At 38.4% G+C, this 16,232-nt stretch overlaps 1 protein-coding gene across 1 annotated transcript; it reads right to left on the bottom strand.

The window, feature by feature from the left end:
- Positions 1-1,271: 1,271 nt before the first annotated feature.
- LOC112035820 (uncharacterized) lies at positions 1,272-3,676 on the bottom strand. The gene is made up of 3 exons (XM_024068656.1): positions 3,029-3,676; positions 2,730-2,966; positions 1,272-2,687 (listed from the first exon to the last, which is right to left on the bottom strand). The coding sequence occupies exons 1-3, from the start codon at positions 3,674-3,676 to the stop codon at positions 1,272-1,274; spliced, it is 2,301 nt and encodes a 766-aa protein (XP_023924424.1).
- Between the last annotated feature and the right edge of the window lie 12,556 nt (positions 3,677-16,232).

Raw genomic sequence — 16,232 nt, 5'->3', positions numbered from 1 at the left:
TTGGTGAGTTCTTCCACCGTGGTTGTAAGTGCCTGGATTTGCAGGGCCAATGCAGCAGGATCTGGATTAGAGCTGGACTCCATCTTGTTGTAATAGAACAACGTCCCTGAACTGATCGTTCAAAAACCTGGTCCCACAGACGGCGCCAAACTACAATAACTTGTTTTTATGTAATGTATTTTTTTTTTTTTTTTTTTTTTTGTGCGCCCTGTGTGTCTTGGGCTGTCATGATGAAAACATTTCTTTTGGTCCCCGTATGTTTTGGGGTTTTTCTTTTCTTTCTTTTGAACAATTTGCATCTTCTGGCATATATATATTTATGTTATGTTTGTGGCTTTCTTCTAGATCTGTTGCGAAATTTCTTTTCTTTTATACTTAGAAAAATTTGACTTGGAATTATCTCATCGTTTCTTGAGAAATTTCCTTCGTCCCTCTGTGGACTTGGGTGATTTTAGTGGTAGATTACTCGGACGGTGTGTGTCTACTTGGAAAACTCCAACATTTTCTTTTATTATTAGGGTGATGTGTGCCCTTTGAATATATTTCATCGTCTTTTCAGATCTGGACAATGTTTTATTCCCAGTGTGGATTTCATTGTCTTTTCAATCTGGACGATGTGTATTCTTCTTCGAGGAATTTTATTCCTTTTGTGAACTGAATGATGAGACCATTTTCGCTGAGTTCGTCTTTTTGATCTAGACGATGTGAATCCTATCGAAGGATGTCATCGTCTTTTTGATCTGGATGAATGATTTTTTAACTTCGTTAAAGGTAATCAGAATACGATGATTTCTTTGAACGAGATGATTGAAATGCTAGATGATTACTGATGGAATCCTGAATAACTACTTATGCAAAATATATAACTTGCAGAAAACAATGCATATAAATAACTTGCTTTAATGGGAAATGTGGCACTAAACTATGGTAATTTCTTACAATGGGGCCACGAATCATTCCTTGTAATACCTTTTCAGGTGTTCGATGTTCCACGGACGAGGTAGCTTGTTTCCGTTCAGATCATCTAAATGGTAGCTCCCTTGTCGTGAGTAGTGGACGACACGGTAAGGCACTTCCCAAGTTGGGCTCAATTTTCCTTGTGCAGGGTCCTTCATTGCTATAGTTACTTTTCGGAGGACGAGGTCACCGATGTTGAATCTTTTCAACTTTACTCTTTGATTGTAGTATCTTGCCATTTTTTGCTGGTACCTGGCCATTCTTTGTGAGGCCTGGTCTCTAACTTCGTCTAGACCGTCAAGGTTCAATCTTAACTAGTTTTTATTGCTTCTTTCGTCAAAAAACTCCCTTCTGGTGCTTGTGAGGCCTACTTCAACCGGGATGACTGCCTCCGTGCCGTATGTTAGGTTGAAGGGGGTTTCTCCTGTTGGTGTTCTTGTCGTCGTCCTGTAAGCCCATAAGACGCCTAGTAGTTCCTCTGGCCATGCTCCTTTTGCCCCCACTAACCGGGACTTGATGGACTTGAGTAAGGTTCGGTTAGTTACTTCCGTCTGCCCGTTGGCCTGAGGATGTCCTGGCGAAGAGTATTTGTTCTTGATACCTAGGCCTGAGCAAAATGATCTGAACCTTTGGCTATCGAACTGATGACCGTTGTCAGATATGATCGTCCTCGGAATCCCGAACCTGCAAATAATATTTTTCCAAACAAAATTTTGTACCTGAGCCTCTATGATTGTTGCAAGAGCTTCTGCCTCGACCCATTTTGTAAAATAATCAATTGCGACCAGCAGGAACTTTACTTGTCTCTTTCCTTGTGGTAGGGGGCCCATGATATCGATTCCCCATTGCGCGAATGGCCAGGGTGAGGAAATAGTCGTCATTCTTTCTCCTGGAACTCGCTGAATATTCCCATATCTTTGGCAGCTGTCACATTTCTTCACAAAATCAGATGCGTCCTGCTGCATCGTTGGCCAGAAGTAGCCTGCTTGCACGATCTTTCTGACGAGAGATCTTGACCCCATGTGGTCTCCACAAATTCCCCCGTGCACCTCCTCGAGGACGTACTTGGCCTCTTCTTCCTCTAGGCATTTCAGGTAGGGTTGAGAGAAACCTCTTCTATAAAGTTGGTCATTCAATATGGTAAATCGGGCAGCTCGTTTATGGATTTTCCTGGTCTCTTCAGTGTCTGATGGTAATCGTACATCCTTGAGGAAGGATAGGATCAGGCTCGTCCATCCTTGAGGGGTGTGTACAGAGAAGTTTTCTAGTTCCTTGATGCTGGGGAGGTTTTGCTCTTCTAACTTCCACCTGCTGGTCACGTCTGGAACATTTGTCGAAGCGCTCCGTGCCACTTCGTCGGCTTCTACATTCTGCTCGCGTGGGATCTGTATAAACTCTACACGGTTAAAGTTGCTACTTAGTTGGTTCGTCAATTGGAGATATTTTTGCATCCTTGCTTCCTTTGCTTCGAAGTCTCCCCTGGCCTGTCCAACGACGAGTTGCGAATCACTCTTAATCATAACATTTTCAGCTCCCAGTGCCTGAGCCAACCTGAGTCCTGTTAGCAGGGCCTCATATTCTGCTTTGTTATTGGTTAGAGGGAATTTCAGCTGAACCCCATATTTGAGAACATCTTCCTGGGGGGAAACAATAACGACGCCTGCTCCTCCTCCTTTTTCTGTGGACGACCCATCTGTATTAATCGTCCAGATGTCTTCCCGACTTTCCTCCTATTCATTGATGGTGAATTCTGCTATAAAATCTGCTAATACTTGGGCTTTTATGGCTATACGTTGACAGTATTCGACATCGAACTGGCTAAGCTCAATTGCCCACTGCACCATTCGTCCAGCTGCATCGGGTTTGTTCATGGCTTTCTTGATGGGTTGGTCCGTCATTACTTTGATTGGATTGGCCTGGAAGTAGGGACGAAGTTTTCTCGATGCCACTATTAGGGCGAAGATGATCTTCTCAATTCGCGGATAACGAGCCTCAACTCCCTGGAAGGCCTGACTGACATAATACACAGGGAGTTGTCTCTTATCTTCTTCCCTGATTAGGTTGCACTTACGGCCGTGGCGGATACTGCCAGGTATAGGAACATATCTTCACCCTCTTTGGACGGACTTAATAGTGGGGGATTACTCAAGTATTGCTTCAAGTCTTGGAATGCTGCCTCGCATTCCTCCGTCCAGGCAAACGCCTTCTTCAGGGTTTTGAAGAAAGGGAGGCACTTATCCATTGCCCTAGAGACGAACCTGTTGAGGGCTGCTACCCGACCCGTGAGTGATTGCACTTCTTTAATTGTCCTTGGTGAAGACATTTCGAGAATGGCTTTTACTTTTTTCGGATTTGCTTCAATTCCTCTTCGCGAAACCATGAACCCAAGGAACTTCCCTGATGAAACTCCGAAAGCACATTTGGAGGGATTTAACTTCATGCAGTATTGTCTGAGCGTGTTGAATGTTTCCCTGAGGTCGTCTAGGTGATCGTCCTCCTCTTGGCTCTTGACGAGCATATCGTCAACGTATACTTCTACATTTCTCCCAATCTGTTCTCTGAACATCTGATTTACCAACCTCTGGTACGTGGCACCTGCATTCTTCAAGCCAAAAGGCATGACTTTGTAGCAATAAAGCCCTTGGCTGGTGACAAAGGCAGTTTTTTCTTGAACTTCCTCAGCCATCTGTATCTGGTTGTATCCGGAAAATGCGTCCATGAACGTTAGGAGCTTGTGCCCGGCAGTAGAGTCAACTAACTGATCAATTCTGGGCAGGGGGAAGCTATCTTTTGACAGGCTTGGTTTAGATCGGTGAAATCAACGCACATCCTCCAATTTCCGTTGGCGTTCTTGACCATGACGACATTGGCCAACCATTCCGGATAATAAACTTCTCGAATGAAGTTAGCAGTGAGTAACTTGTTCACTTCGTCCGTCACTGCTTTGTTTCTTTTGGGAGCAAAAACCCTTCGCTTCTGTTGGACGGGCTTCTTTTCCGAGTCTACGTTTAGGCGGTGCTGGATGATATTTGCAGGAATCCCTGGCATATCTTCATGACTCCATGCGAATACATCGAGGTTGTTTTTCAAGAAACGAATGATTAATTCCTTCGTTTTTGGGCTTAGATTCGTCCCTACTTGAGTCGTCTTCGATGGATCTTCTTCGACCAACGTTACTGTTTCTAACTTCTCCATGATCTCAAGTGATTTATCCTCGATCACCCACGTATGATTTTCTCTAGATGCTAGGACCGCCTGATAACACTCCCTTGCCAAGACTTGATCCCCTCTTATTTCTCCAACCCCCTGTTCTGTCGGAAACTTTACCTTCAAGCAGTATGTGAAAGTAGCAGCTTTCCACTGGTTAAGCGTAGGTAGTCCAATGATTACGTTGTAAGACGAAGGGGAATCTACGACCAAAAAATTGTGTCTGTTGGTCACCTGTAAGGGATACGAACCGGCGGTTACAGTCAACGTCACAATACCCCGGGGGTACACCTTATCCCCGCTGAAGCTGACGAGGGGTGATTCAAAGGGTCGAAGTCTGTTTGGGTCTACCTTCAATTGCTGAAAGGTAGACAAGTAAATGATATCTGCTGAACTCCTATTGTCTACCAAAACTCTCCTTGTGTTGAAACCTTCGATCATGATCATGATAACCAGTGGATCGTCATGAGGCTGCTTGATCCCCCTAGCATATTCTTCCGAAAAACACATATCTTGGTTCGTCCGTCGCTGCTTGAAAGGGGGTGAGCTGTGAACGCTGTTTACCTGCCTTTGATATGATTTTTTGAGGGACTTGGACGACCCTCCTATGGACGGTCCCCCCGCAATTGTCTTTATTTCTCCCCTTGCATTCTGTGGATGAGGTGGTTAACCTTCGCTTCTTCGAAAATCCCCTTGTTGTTCTTTCTTATCATATCTGCTGGCTTCTCCCCTTTTCACATATTTTTGAAGTTTCCCTTTCTGGATAAGTTCTTCTATCTGCTCTTTCAGATCTCGACAATCTTCCGTGTAATGCCCGTGATCTTTGTGAAAACGGCAATACTTTCTCTTATCGCGTACACTAGGTGGCGATTGGAGTGGCCTAGGCCATCTAAGGCTCTGCTCGTCCCTTATTTCCGCCAGAATCTGATCAACTGGCATTATCAGTGGTGTGAACTTCATTTGTCGAGAATTTTTATTGTCCCTTCGCCTACTCCCATCGTCATTACGTCGATCTGTTCGATCCCTTTTTTGCCCCATTCTATCGTCTTCTTTCTCTTTCTTCTTCTCTTTTGTTTTTTCTGTCCCGTCTTCATGTATTTCTGTGCTTTCAATAGCGCTTCTGCCATTGATTTGGGAGGGTTCTTCGCTAGAGAAGCCACAAAGTCTCTGGATTTTAACCCGGCTTTGAAGGTCGTGAGTTACACCTTGTCATCTGACTCGTCCACTTCTAGCATTCCTCGTGTAAAGCACATCACATTGGACCTCAAAGTTTCTTTTTCCCCTTGCTTGATTGTGAGCAAGTGATTGGCTGTCCTTTTTGGTCGTTGTCCACCCACGAAGTGACGAATAAAAGAACTGCTTAGTTGCTCGAAGTTGTCAATGGTCGACGTAAGCAGTTTGGCGAACCACTCACGGGCTGCCCCTTTAAGGGTAGTGGGGAATGATCGATATAGGATTTCATCAAGGGGTTGTTGAAGACCCAAAGTTGTCTTGAAGGTATTGAGATGATCCAACGGATCCTTCAACCCGTCAAAGGGTTCGAGCTGGGGTAGGCGGAACTTAGAGGGCACTGGGCACTCTTGGACAGCGGCAGTGAAGGGCGAGTCAGACTGCCTAACGATTTTGTCTAGTCCTAGATCCGTCTTTCTCCTAATTGTGTTTCGTAACTCATTCATCTCTTTCCTCATCTCCTTGAGGAAACTTGAGTTTGGTTCGTCAGGAGTGCTGAAGCGTCTCCCATGACTGTCTCCGTCTTCATCTCTGTTGACCTCGGTGTGGCTATTTCTCTGTTGCAATCGCTGTCTCATTTCTTGATTTTGCTTGGTGAGTTCTTCCACCGTGGTTGTAAGTGCCTGGATTTGCAGGGCCAATGCAGCAGGATCTGGATTAGAGCTGGACTCCATCTTGTTGTAATAGAACAACGTCCCTGAACTGATCGTTCAAAAACCTGGTCCCCACAGACGGCGCCAAACTGATGATGCTGAGATCGTCAGTCAAGATGTTCGTCCAGATAAAGATCGTCCACTGCTGGTATCAGCCCTAAGATACAACAAAAGAGAAAGAATCACTGGTGGGGTGCTGCCCACAACGCCTCCGATGATAAAGTTAGAGAAACTTAGCAAGCGGAGTAAAGTAGAGAAAACTAAAATGAGAATAGAGTGGTGGGATTTTTCTTACCCCCTCTGGATCTTGTTTATGGGTATATATAGGTTATTTCAGTGTCTTTCTAGCCATTGGCTCCATCATTATGGGAGCATTATTGCTTGAGTCCGTAACGCTTGTGCCAGGTGTTAAGTTGACCGGCGCACCTTCAACGGTATTGGTGTTTATTGCAGCTAGTTGTAACGGCCGTCCTGGGTTGGGTTGATCAAGCGGCCCCCTTCGTACTGTGATGGTAATGAGATCGTCCTTATTCATTGTTCTTCTTGGATGGACGATCTTACTCATTTCTTGGACCCATCAGGATTTTTTATTTATTTATTTATTTTATTTGTGTGGCTAAAACCGGGTGATAGGAACTTGATGATTATCAACAAAATAAAAAGTGTAGTTGTTTTGAGTAGCATTGAAATTCTAAGTATGTTTTGACGTTGAATTATCAACAACTCATTGTTTTCAAAAATATAAAGAAGCATGTGTTCTTTTCGTTCAACCCCCCATCAAATCAAAATCATGAGATCGTCCATGCATCATTGTTGGTGCATGCACCATATTATGGGACAAATCTCTCCAGATTTAAATTTAATGTTTTAACTTATTTCACATTTAATAGCGTTAAAAATGATACCCAAAATTAGATATCGCCTCTTGACCGAGCATCAAGGGGGTGCTTAATGTATTAGTTACACTAATCAAACATTTGAATCTATGTTGTTGGTTCAAGACTCGATTTTAACTAGTTCAATTTAGAGAATGATGAGTCCATAAAAATTATTAAAGTCATCCACCGTAATGAACGGTCATTGTATCATTAGTAGGCCATCAAAGATAGATGAGTAACCACTCAACGAGTCAACACATTCAATAATGATCATCAAATGTCATAAACTCTCCCATCAAGACAAAGAACGTTACAATTAGGGCAATAATCACCCTTATTTATGTTTAACTACTACCTAAGTCACTTATAAAAGGGACAATCTGTTCATTTGCTAAGGTATGTCAAAAACTATTACAAAATATTACAAAACACTATTTATATACGAAATATATAGGCTGATATTAACTTAAGTATCGGAGGCTCCCCCACCGGGCACAACCCGGTGGTCTCTTCGATATATTTTTCTTTTATCTTGTAGGCCCTACAAGATCATCTAATGCTCCAAATTAGACGAGTGACCCAACTGATGATTTTGGCATCATCAGTTTGGCACTGTGTGTGGGAACATGATTAGTCATCTAGCTCTTCCTACAACAAAGGGTTCACTCAGTTCAATGGAGAATCATGAATACAAAATTAAGGACCGATCTAAGAGTACCCCACGGGATAATACCATGTGATCATCTCTTCATACTGCCCATGCTCATTCCATTTAATTTACGATTGGGCTAAGATGGGGGACATAAAGAGGCATCACCATGACACCTTTGTCTTTAAAGCATGACTTATCAACCAAACAAGTAGACGATGATGTGAGAGCTAAGACGTAATGTCTCAAATCCTTAGCCTTTAAATTTAGGGTCCACATCGCTGAAACAGAGAAACATAACATCCATTTGGGTCTAAAGGTGGAGGCAATCAAGTGGATGGCTCATTGTAAGGCATGGATTAAACAAAAGACGACCACAAAATTCAAGCGACCTCAACAAGCCTCAAGGGTATGACCTAGCTCTTGGGTCTTAAGGTTAGATTTATGCATTTCTCGTTCTAGCTCACCAAATATTTGCAAGTTGCAATAGTGTTTATATGATTGTTTTGGCATGTGGCTTCTTTTTTATTTCATGCTAAATTGCTTTCAAAATATTAGATTGCCTCACACTAAAAATTTTCTAAATTAAAATGCTTTCCTCATGGGCTTTAGATTTAGAATAGCCTGGTTGTCTATTGTCCTACCAAGCTTGAAGACCCCAATTTTGGGTATTAAAGAGGTGAGGTCAAATTGCATTTGAAAATACAAGTTTTTGGCATAAAAACAAATATCATTACGGTTTTGCCACATTAAAAGACCGTTTATTGTCTACAAAATTTAAGAAAAATAAAAAGAAGAAAATGGTTGAGGAAAGTCAGCTGCCGTGTATATAATTTTAATTGTATACTCATTATTGCATTAGTCAATGTAATTTGTGGAAAGTAAACTAGAAAGTTGCTTAATATAGAATGGTACCAATTACGGAGAGTGCCTATTAAGGAAGTCAACTATGAAAATGGTAGAAAATACAAAACAAATCAAATTCTTTTGAAATATTTACGATAACTGTTGTTGCGGAGAAGAATTATGTGTATGAGTGTATCCCATATGGAATCAAATCAAAATTTATGTCCCATAAATGTTGTTATGCCAAAGGTGGTGGGTAGCAAACCGCGACCATTTACCCAATTTTATTTGTCCCAATCCGAACAATCACATAATTAAAACACAATTATGCCCTCACTAGAAGTTCAAATGATTTTTAGTCTGGACTTAAACCATTCTAAGCTTACTGTTCACAAGGCCAATCATAGGCAAATCACAAATCAGCTTTGCTCTTACATCATAACTCAAATAATGCATTTTATTTATCTCACACAAGAACTTCACATGGTTCATATACGTAAAGGAATAGGCTAACACATTGGGATTCAAAGCCTTTTAAACACTTTACCGAGTGTAATTTATTTGCATGGGAATAGGCCTATTTTTTACAGTCAATCTTAAATGATTTTAAGATAGTCCTTCTTATTATTCCATCAAAAACCTAGAAACTTAAAAGGAAAGTTTAAAGAAAAATCATCAATTTTATATTTGCCTTGTAGGCTTAAAAATAAGAGAAGCTGCTTTTTGACTTTCCAAAGTTTAAAGATCCCAATTTTGGGTACTTAAAAGCATGAAACCAGATATTTTTGAGCTTGAAGTCCTTAATTGTTGGTTTAAAATGGAGCACGACATGCCTAAATTCTAGATTTTAGCATATGCACAAGCACAACTAATTAATTACATGTGCAAAACATTGTTTTCTTTTGATCAATATCTTAGTAGCTCTCTTTTTAGGAGAAATCCCATGAGCATATGATTGATTATGAATTCACAAATAATAATCATGACCCACTATTCCAAACTTTTCTAAATGATATCGGCTGCTTTAATTTTGAGAAGGAATTCCAAAATATATTGGAGTAATGTAAACACTCTAAGGGATATTATGCTATGTCATAGACACATTAACATATATTTTCCTTAAGTTAGAATTTTTTTTATACATTTGTAGTTAATATTATTTGTGAATTTCTTTATTGATATCATTGTTCCTAGTCTAACACTTTGCACAAAAAGAGTACATGTAGTACAACTAGACTAGAGTAACTAGATTATCTTGACTGTATATATACTCTCAAGTCCACAAGATTAAGAATGAGAACTCATCAAGAATAGCTTGCTAAAAAGGAGATCAGAGGTATGTGACATGATAGCATCATACCACCCCATCTCTATCTATATATAATTGTTGACATTGCTATAAGGTAATTTTGTACCAAGGCCAAAAAGCATGGAAAAGCCTAGACTCTTTTCATAGCATCATGAATATATATATATATATATATTTTTTAAATTATGCTATATCGGTATGCTATATGTCTATTACATAATGGTTCACACAATGATATGTAAGAGACGTGATGTTAAAACATTAGCTTGAATATTTATTGAATGTGAAAGTACAATGATAGGTCACATGTCAAGCACAAGTACTCTCTTTAAATTGTAGTACACACGTAACCAATTAGGCATGTAATAATAGAAGCACCTAGCATAACCTTCGTCTCTAAAGGAAGGAAATATAACCTTGAACAAACAACGTGTCCTAGTACTTGCACCTTCAAAAGAATGAAGCAAATGAAATGTTAGGCTATTTCTGCTTACTTTATTGCTACAAAATGGACTTGGCAACCGATGCACACATGCATGTTATATGGGCTGGAATATATACAAGAATTTATTCCCTTATTTGTTTGCACTGATTTCCTTCCATGAATTATATGCAGCCATATCATGACCTCTTATCATTTCATAAGGTTGCCATCCTTATAAATATAGGTTATGCTATATAATCGATGAAGGTAAGATGAGACACAGGTTTCTCATAAATGGCCCATATGTCATTTCCTAGTAGCCACCTTGGCTTGAGGTGTCAGTATAATTGATTAAGGAATTTCATATCTTGAAAATATCACACCTAAGATGATGGTATTTTCCATATTTATTCCTCCAAAATTGAATTGATGTCACCCTGCACTTTGAAATAAATTATCCAGTTAATTATTTCTTTCATTCTACTCATTTATTTTAAAGAGTAGCAGTGTCTTTTGGGGACCACTCTACAATTTTATTCATAATTTTCTATCATGAACATATTACCTCATCTCTATCCATACATATTCATAGGCATTGGTCTATAAGTTTTTAAATTTTGTTCTAATAAATTAGACATGAAATTTTATGAAGATTTCCCTTTGGGACTAAGATTAAGCCCAAAGGAAGGAAAATACAGGTATAAACCATGGTAGGTCATTCTTTTGGTCATCATCCAACAGTGAATGTACCTTTCATGTTTGAATAGGGGCAAACCCTCTAGATATATCTACATCTTCAAATAGCTGGAACAAAATATAGCAATGATGCAGCCTAGTTCTTGGGCCTTAAGGTCAGATTTAAAATTTTATTTTCCTTTTAGCTCTCCAAGTATTTGCAACAACATTTGAAGTCAAGTTTTAGGCATAATGACAAATATCATTATTGCCAAATAAAAAACCTAGCTATTTACGAAATTTAAAATAAGATCATAACTATTTACCATGATGTTTATCATAATGACAAATATCATTAAACACACCGAATTCCAACACTCTTTAAAAAGTTTGAACACTTTGCCAAGTTTTATTTAGTTGCACGAGAATAGGTAATAGTTATGAAAACGATTGTTGGAAAGGCAAATTGCTAAATTACAAGATTAGTACAATTATGCACAATTGACACAAAAGGCTAGATAATTTCTTGCTAAAGTTAAAAAGCTTGATTAGTAATATCTGCTCTAGATAGTGTGACCTATTTTAGACTTTTGATCTCTAACCAATCAAATGATCTTAAGTTCGTCCATTTCTTTTGCTATTCTACTATCGCCAAAACAAAGAAAAAAGTGGAAATGGTTGAATTGCCTATAGAGCATGTGCTTCATACATAAAATAAGACAATTTTATTTGATCGCATGGCATTAAGTGTGGCTTTAATCCTCACTAAGTTTTCATACTCTTACATGAAATGATATTGTTTGGATGTAAGCTATATCAATTCACCCAAAATTTTGTATAATATGTAAATCTATAAGAGGTTTGCTAGATTACTAGCTTCAGATATGCAAAAAATAGATATTCCAAATTTTCTAAGGGGATGTCATGATGAAGAAAAACCCTTAAGAAGAAAATAGAGATATAGCCAAAAGTTTTGAAAATTCCATCTACATCACAAATGCCAAGTTTAACTCCTATAAATTATGGAGTTGTACAAATCCAACAAAGAAGATATTTATAAGTAAGAGTTCAATGATGAAGCGTTCGTCAAAAAGACTACAACAATGAAAAAATCGAGGTATGTACACAATAGTATCGTGATTTAAGGTCTCTTGTCGAGGTAACTCATTTATTTATTTCTTTTTAATTAGCCATGCCAAATCTTATATTATTAGAATTAAGTGCATATCAAGCTTGCATGATTATCAACAAACATGTACATATAAATCATGTTGAAAATATCGCTATAAAATTGTCACAATTATCACGGCTAATATGACTATATTATTAGTAGCATATGTCCCATCGTCATGAATATGAGAAATTCTATTAAATCTCTTAGACTTAAAATGATAAGATGATTGTGTTCACAATATACTCATGAGTTTAAGTCTCAATAAATTTCCACTATCTTCGTCAACTCACCAAAATCTTTTTAAATTGCTTTTAAAATTATTTACTGTGCAAGCACCTAACAAAGATCAGTTTAAAGAAGCATATAGTCAAAAAGCTTTACTTTTTATATATCATAGAATACTTCTCTATGATTCATACAGAATGCACTTCGTCAAATGACATCCATAATTGTATAGCATGCAGTTGCATATTTGTACATTGTCATTCCTAACAAAATGCAGCTAGCACTTTTGAAGTGACTTAAGCGTACAATTAAAGAAGAAAGAAGAGGAAATTGTTATTACAAATAGCAATGACCATAGTCGTCAAAGCATGCAAAAAAAAAAAAAAAATTATAATTGTGCGGCACTCGAAGTGTTGGGCCTACTCAACCCCAAGTCTCCGTCCCAAAACACGCGGTCTTTGGGCCCAATCCTCACTTCGCCCCAAGGCCCAACCCTTGCTATCACAGCTCGGGAGTGCCGAGCTTCATTAGTAAGTTATGATCGGCATAATTTTTACCGAGCACTTTTATTGAACGGCACTTCAACTTTGTTCGGCTCAAAGAGGGCCCTCCAAACGCCAGCACCTCGCTCTGACCTGATGTGGGCACCAAGTCCCAAAGCCACCCAGACCTAGACTCCCACTTACCACCCCCCTAATTGGACCTTCCGTAGCACTCAACGCGCCCTGACTCTGCCGAGTTGCCAACGAATGTGGGCACCAAGTCCCAAAGCCACCCATACCTAACCTCCCATTTAGAGAAAATCCTACTGGACCCTCTGTTGCACAAACATGAGAAGCATTAATGACCCTCGCCTGAGCTTTGCCAACGAATGTGGGCACCAAGTCCCAAAGCCACCCATACCTAACCTCCCATTTAGAGAAAATCCTACTGGACCCTCTGTTGCACAAACATGAGAAGCATTAATGACCCTCGCCTGAGCTGAGCACTATAAATAAGAGGGAAGGAGAAGAAAGAAGAGGTTGGTCAGAAAAAGGGGAGAAAAAGAGAGTCCGGAGAGCAGTTGGGAGGAAAGATTGTGTCGCCAAGAAGGAGAAAGGTGATCTCAGTGAGTCCTTGGTTGTAGGATCACCCATAGTAGGAAATTCAGCCTTACAAACAAATTAGTTGTGAGCCCAAGTGGGGCTGAGCCCATTGGCCTCATTTGCGACCCGCACAATAATCATGATAGATCATTCCTCTAGTCGTTAACAAACGAGAATTACACTTTTCATGTTTGAACAAGGGCAACAACATGGCCTAGTTTTTACACCTTTGAAAAATTGAAGGCAAAAGAGATCTAGGCCTTAGGAAGTATCATGTTAAGCTTAAAAAATCTTGAAAAGAGACGAGCTCGTCATCTTGAAAAGAGAGGAATTTGTCAAGAAGATGCCAACAATAAAAAGATCGAGGTATGTGACAAAATAATGTCATCATTTAAGGTAACACATTTATTTTTGTCTCTTTTATATTCGTCTCTAAAAATTTACACCTAATAAGGTTTTATGCAAAAATGTATACATTACTAGACAGATCACAAAAGAGGTAAAACTTTAGGATTACAATGAAATAAAAAAAAAAGGTCCACCTAGGCTATTGGTAACTTATTATTTATATATGAATTGTTCTAAAATTCTTGTCTTAGCAAGTGCATGTGCTACTTAATGCAGATATCAACATGGCCTCAAGAAGGTCCAAAATGATATAGCGTCAAGGAATCTTTCTAGCAACAAGTGACAAGATTTCTTAAATGGATGTAAGTCACCAAAAAATGGCTAAGTGATAAGATTCTGCCAAGACGGATGTAAATCACTGACGAAACCTAAGTGATAAGATTCCTTAAATGGATGTAAGTCACCAAAAAATGGCTAAGTGATAAGATTCTGCCAAGACGGATGTAAATCATTAACGAAGCCTAAGTGACAAGATTCCTTAAATGGATGTAAGTCACCAAAAAAGAAAAAAGGTACAAGATTTTGCTAGACCGATGTAAATCACTGACGAAGTCTAAATGATGAAGCTCCGAAATTGGATGTAAGTCACCCAAAAGTGGCTAAGTGACTAAATACCTTTAGACGAGTGTAAGTAGACAAGGATTCTCACACAAACGCAAGTCACACGCAAATCAAGAATATCAAACGTGACAACCAGAAAATGAATAAAAGAAGAAGCATCGAAGTGATCAAAAATTGTCGTCCAAAGAAATCACCTTACTCTTTAGTAATGATAAAAAATGGTTGTCCAAAGAAATTAGCTTGCTCTTTGGCAGTGATAAAGAATGGTTGTCCAAAGAAATCACCTTGCTCCTCAACAGTGATAAAAAATGATCGTACAAAGAAATTACCTTACTCTTCAACAGTGATAAAAAATGATCGTCCAAAAAAATTAGCTCACTTTCAAGATCAAGCTATAATCCTTCGAACGTCCAAAAAGACCTTCAAAAGGCAGATATTAAGGAGTCATCGCAAAAATATTTCCATTCTTGAAGAAGAAAGTAGTTGAAGATAAAGAAGTCTGAATCTAAACAAGTCAAGAATATTCCTAAAGCCTGACTAGCATAAAGCAAAATCAAACTTGGGAATGGGAGGCAATTGATGAGTCCATAAAAATTATTAAGGTCATCCACCTTAATGGACGGTCATTATTTAAAAATGATCATCAAAGGCCATAAACCCTCCAATCAAGACAAAGAACATTACAATTAGGGTAATAATCACTCTCATTTATGTCCAACAGCTATCTAAGTCACTTATAAAAGGGACAATCTGTCAATTTGGTAAGATATGTCAAAAACTACTACAAAACACTATCTATATATGAAATATATGGGTTGATACTAACTTAAACATCGGAGGCTCCTCCATTGGGTACAACCCGGCGATCTCTTCGATATATTTCTCTTTTATTTTGTAGGTCTTACAAGATTGTTTAATACTCCGGATTGGGCGAGTGACCCAACTGATGATTTTGGTATTATCAGAGAATTTTAGAGATTTTAAAACAATGACTTTAACTTGAAGTCATGCAACATGGGTGATCAATCATATTTTAAAATCCCAACAAATGATTGGTGATGAATTAAATTTTTATATCTTCTTTTCACTCACCGTCACATACAGTCATACGCACATGTGCGTCACCATTTGGTGATCGGTCTAATGTTTAAGCCCGATATCAACGGCTAGTTAAGTTAAAAACGCGTTTTCTTGCTTGTGAGTGTCTAGACTCCAGTGTCGACTTCCACTTAATCAACGCACCATTTAAAACCAAATCATCACATACATGTAGTGTTGAGTCTGCTGACATTTGGCGTAATCATCATGAGTTATGAAACGTAAGGGCCAAGTTCTAAATTAATTAGCAGAAATGGGAACAGCTGTATGCACAAAATCTAAACAAATTCAAAGTACCACTCTTTGAACAATTACTTATTTAATAAAATTACTTCAAGACTTGATGGTTGAACAAATAAAATTAGAACTTTTTAAAATATCAGTTTGATTGGATGACGTGAATCATGTATTTTGTCAACTACCCAATTGTGTATGTACCATGTAGTAGAATTTCAGGCAATTACATGTCTAACACTCTTAACTCCTCTCCTTTGTTTAATAAATTAATTAAAGAAAATGGGAAAAATTGATTTTTTTTTCTCTTTTTGTCTTTTTAGACTTGAAAACATAAGGTACTTTACTTATAACTTTTGACCGGTCATATTGTATTTAGTGTATAATAAAAGTGATAGTACTAAACAAAAGTGATATTATTCTAATTAATCTCAATAAATCATATATAACAATAGTAAAAAGCAGTTGTGTCATTAACATTATTTAAAAACAATTGATTTAAGTTTTATCTAAGAGAGAGAGAGATAGATAGTGACACAAAGAGAGAGTGATAAATAAAGTAAATTTATTCAACAGTATATATCAACAATGTTAACAATGAGTGAAAGAGATGAAAACA

This window comes from Quercus suber, unplaced genomic scaffold, assembly GCF_002906115.3.
Source record: "Quercus suber isolate HL8 unplaced genomic scaffold, Cork oak 2.0 scaffold_550, whole genome shotgun sequence".
Lineage (NCBI taxonomy): Eukaryota > Viridiplantae > Streptophyta > Magnoliopsida > Fagales > Fagaceae > Quercus > Quercus suber.
Note: the sequence above shows the minus strand (reverse complement) of the source record. Positions and strands in the feature narration are given on the sequence as shown.

Coding starts and splice junctions, on each gene's coding strand:
- LOC112035820 (XM_024068656.1), bottom strand. CDS start 3,676: ATGGACGCATTTTCCGGATACAACCAGATACAGATGGCTGAGGAAGTT. Junction 2,967..3,028: donor TGGCAGTATCCGCCACGGCC/GTAAGTGCAACC, acceptor TATGTCAGTCAG/GCCTTCCAGGGAGTTGAGGC. Junction 2,688..2,729: donor GTATAGCCATAAAAGCCCAA/GTATTAGCAGAT, acceptor ATCAATGAATAG/GAGGAAAGTCGGGAAGACAT.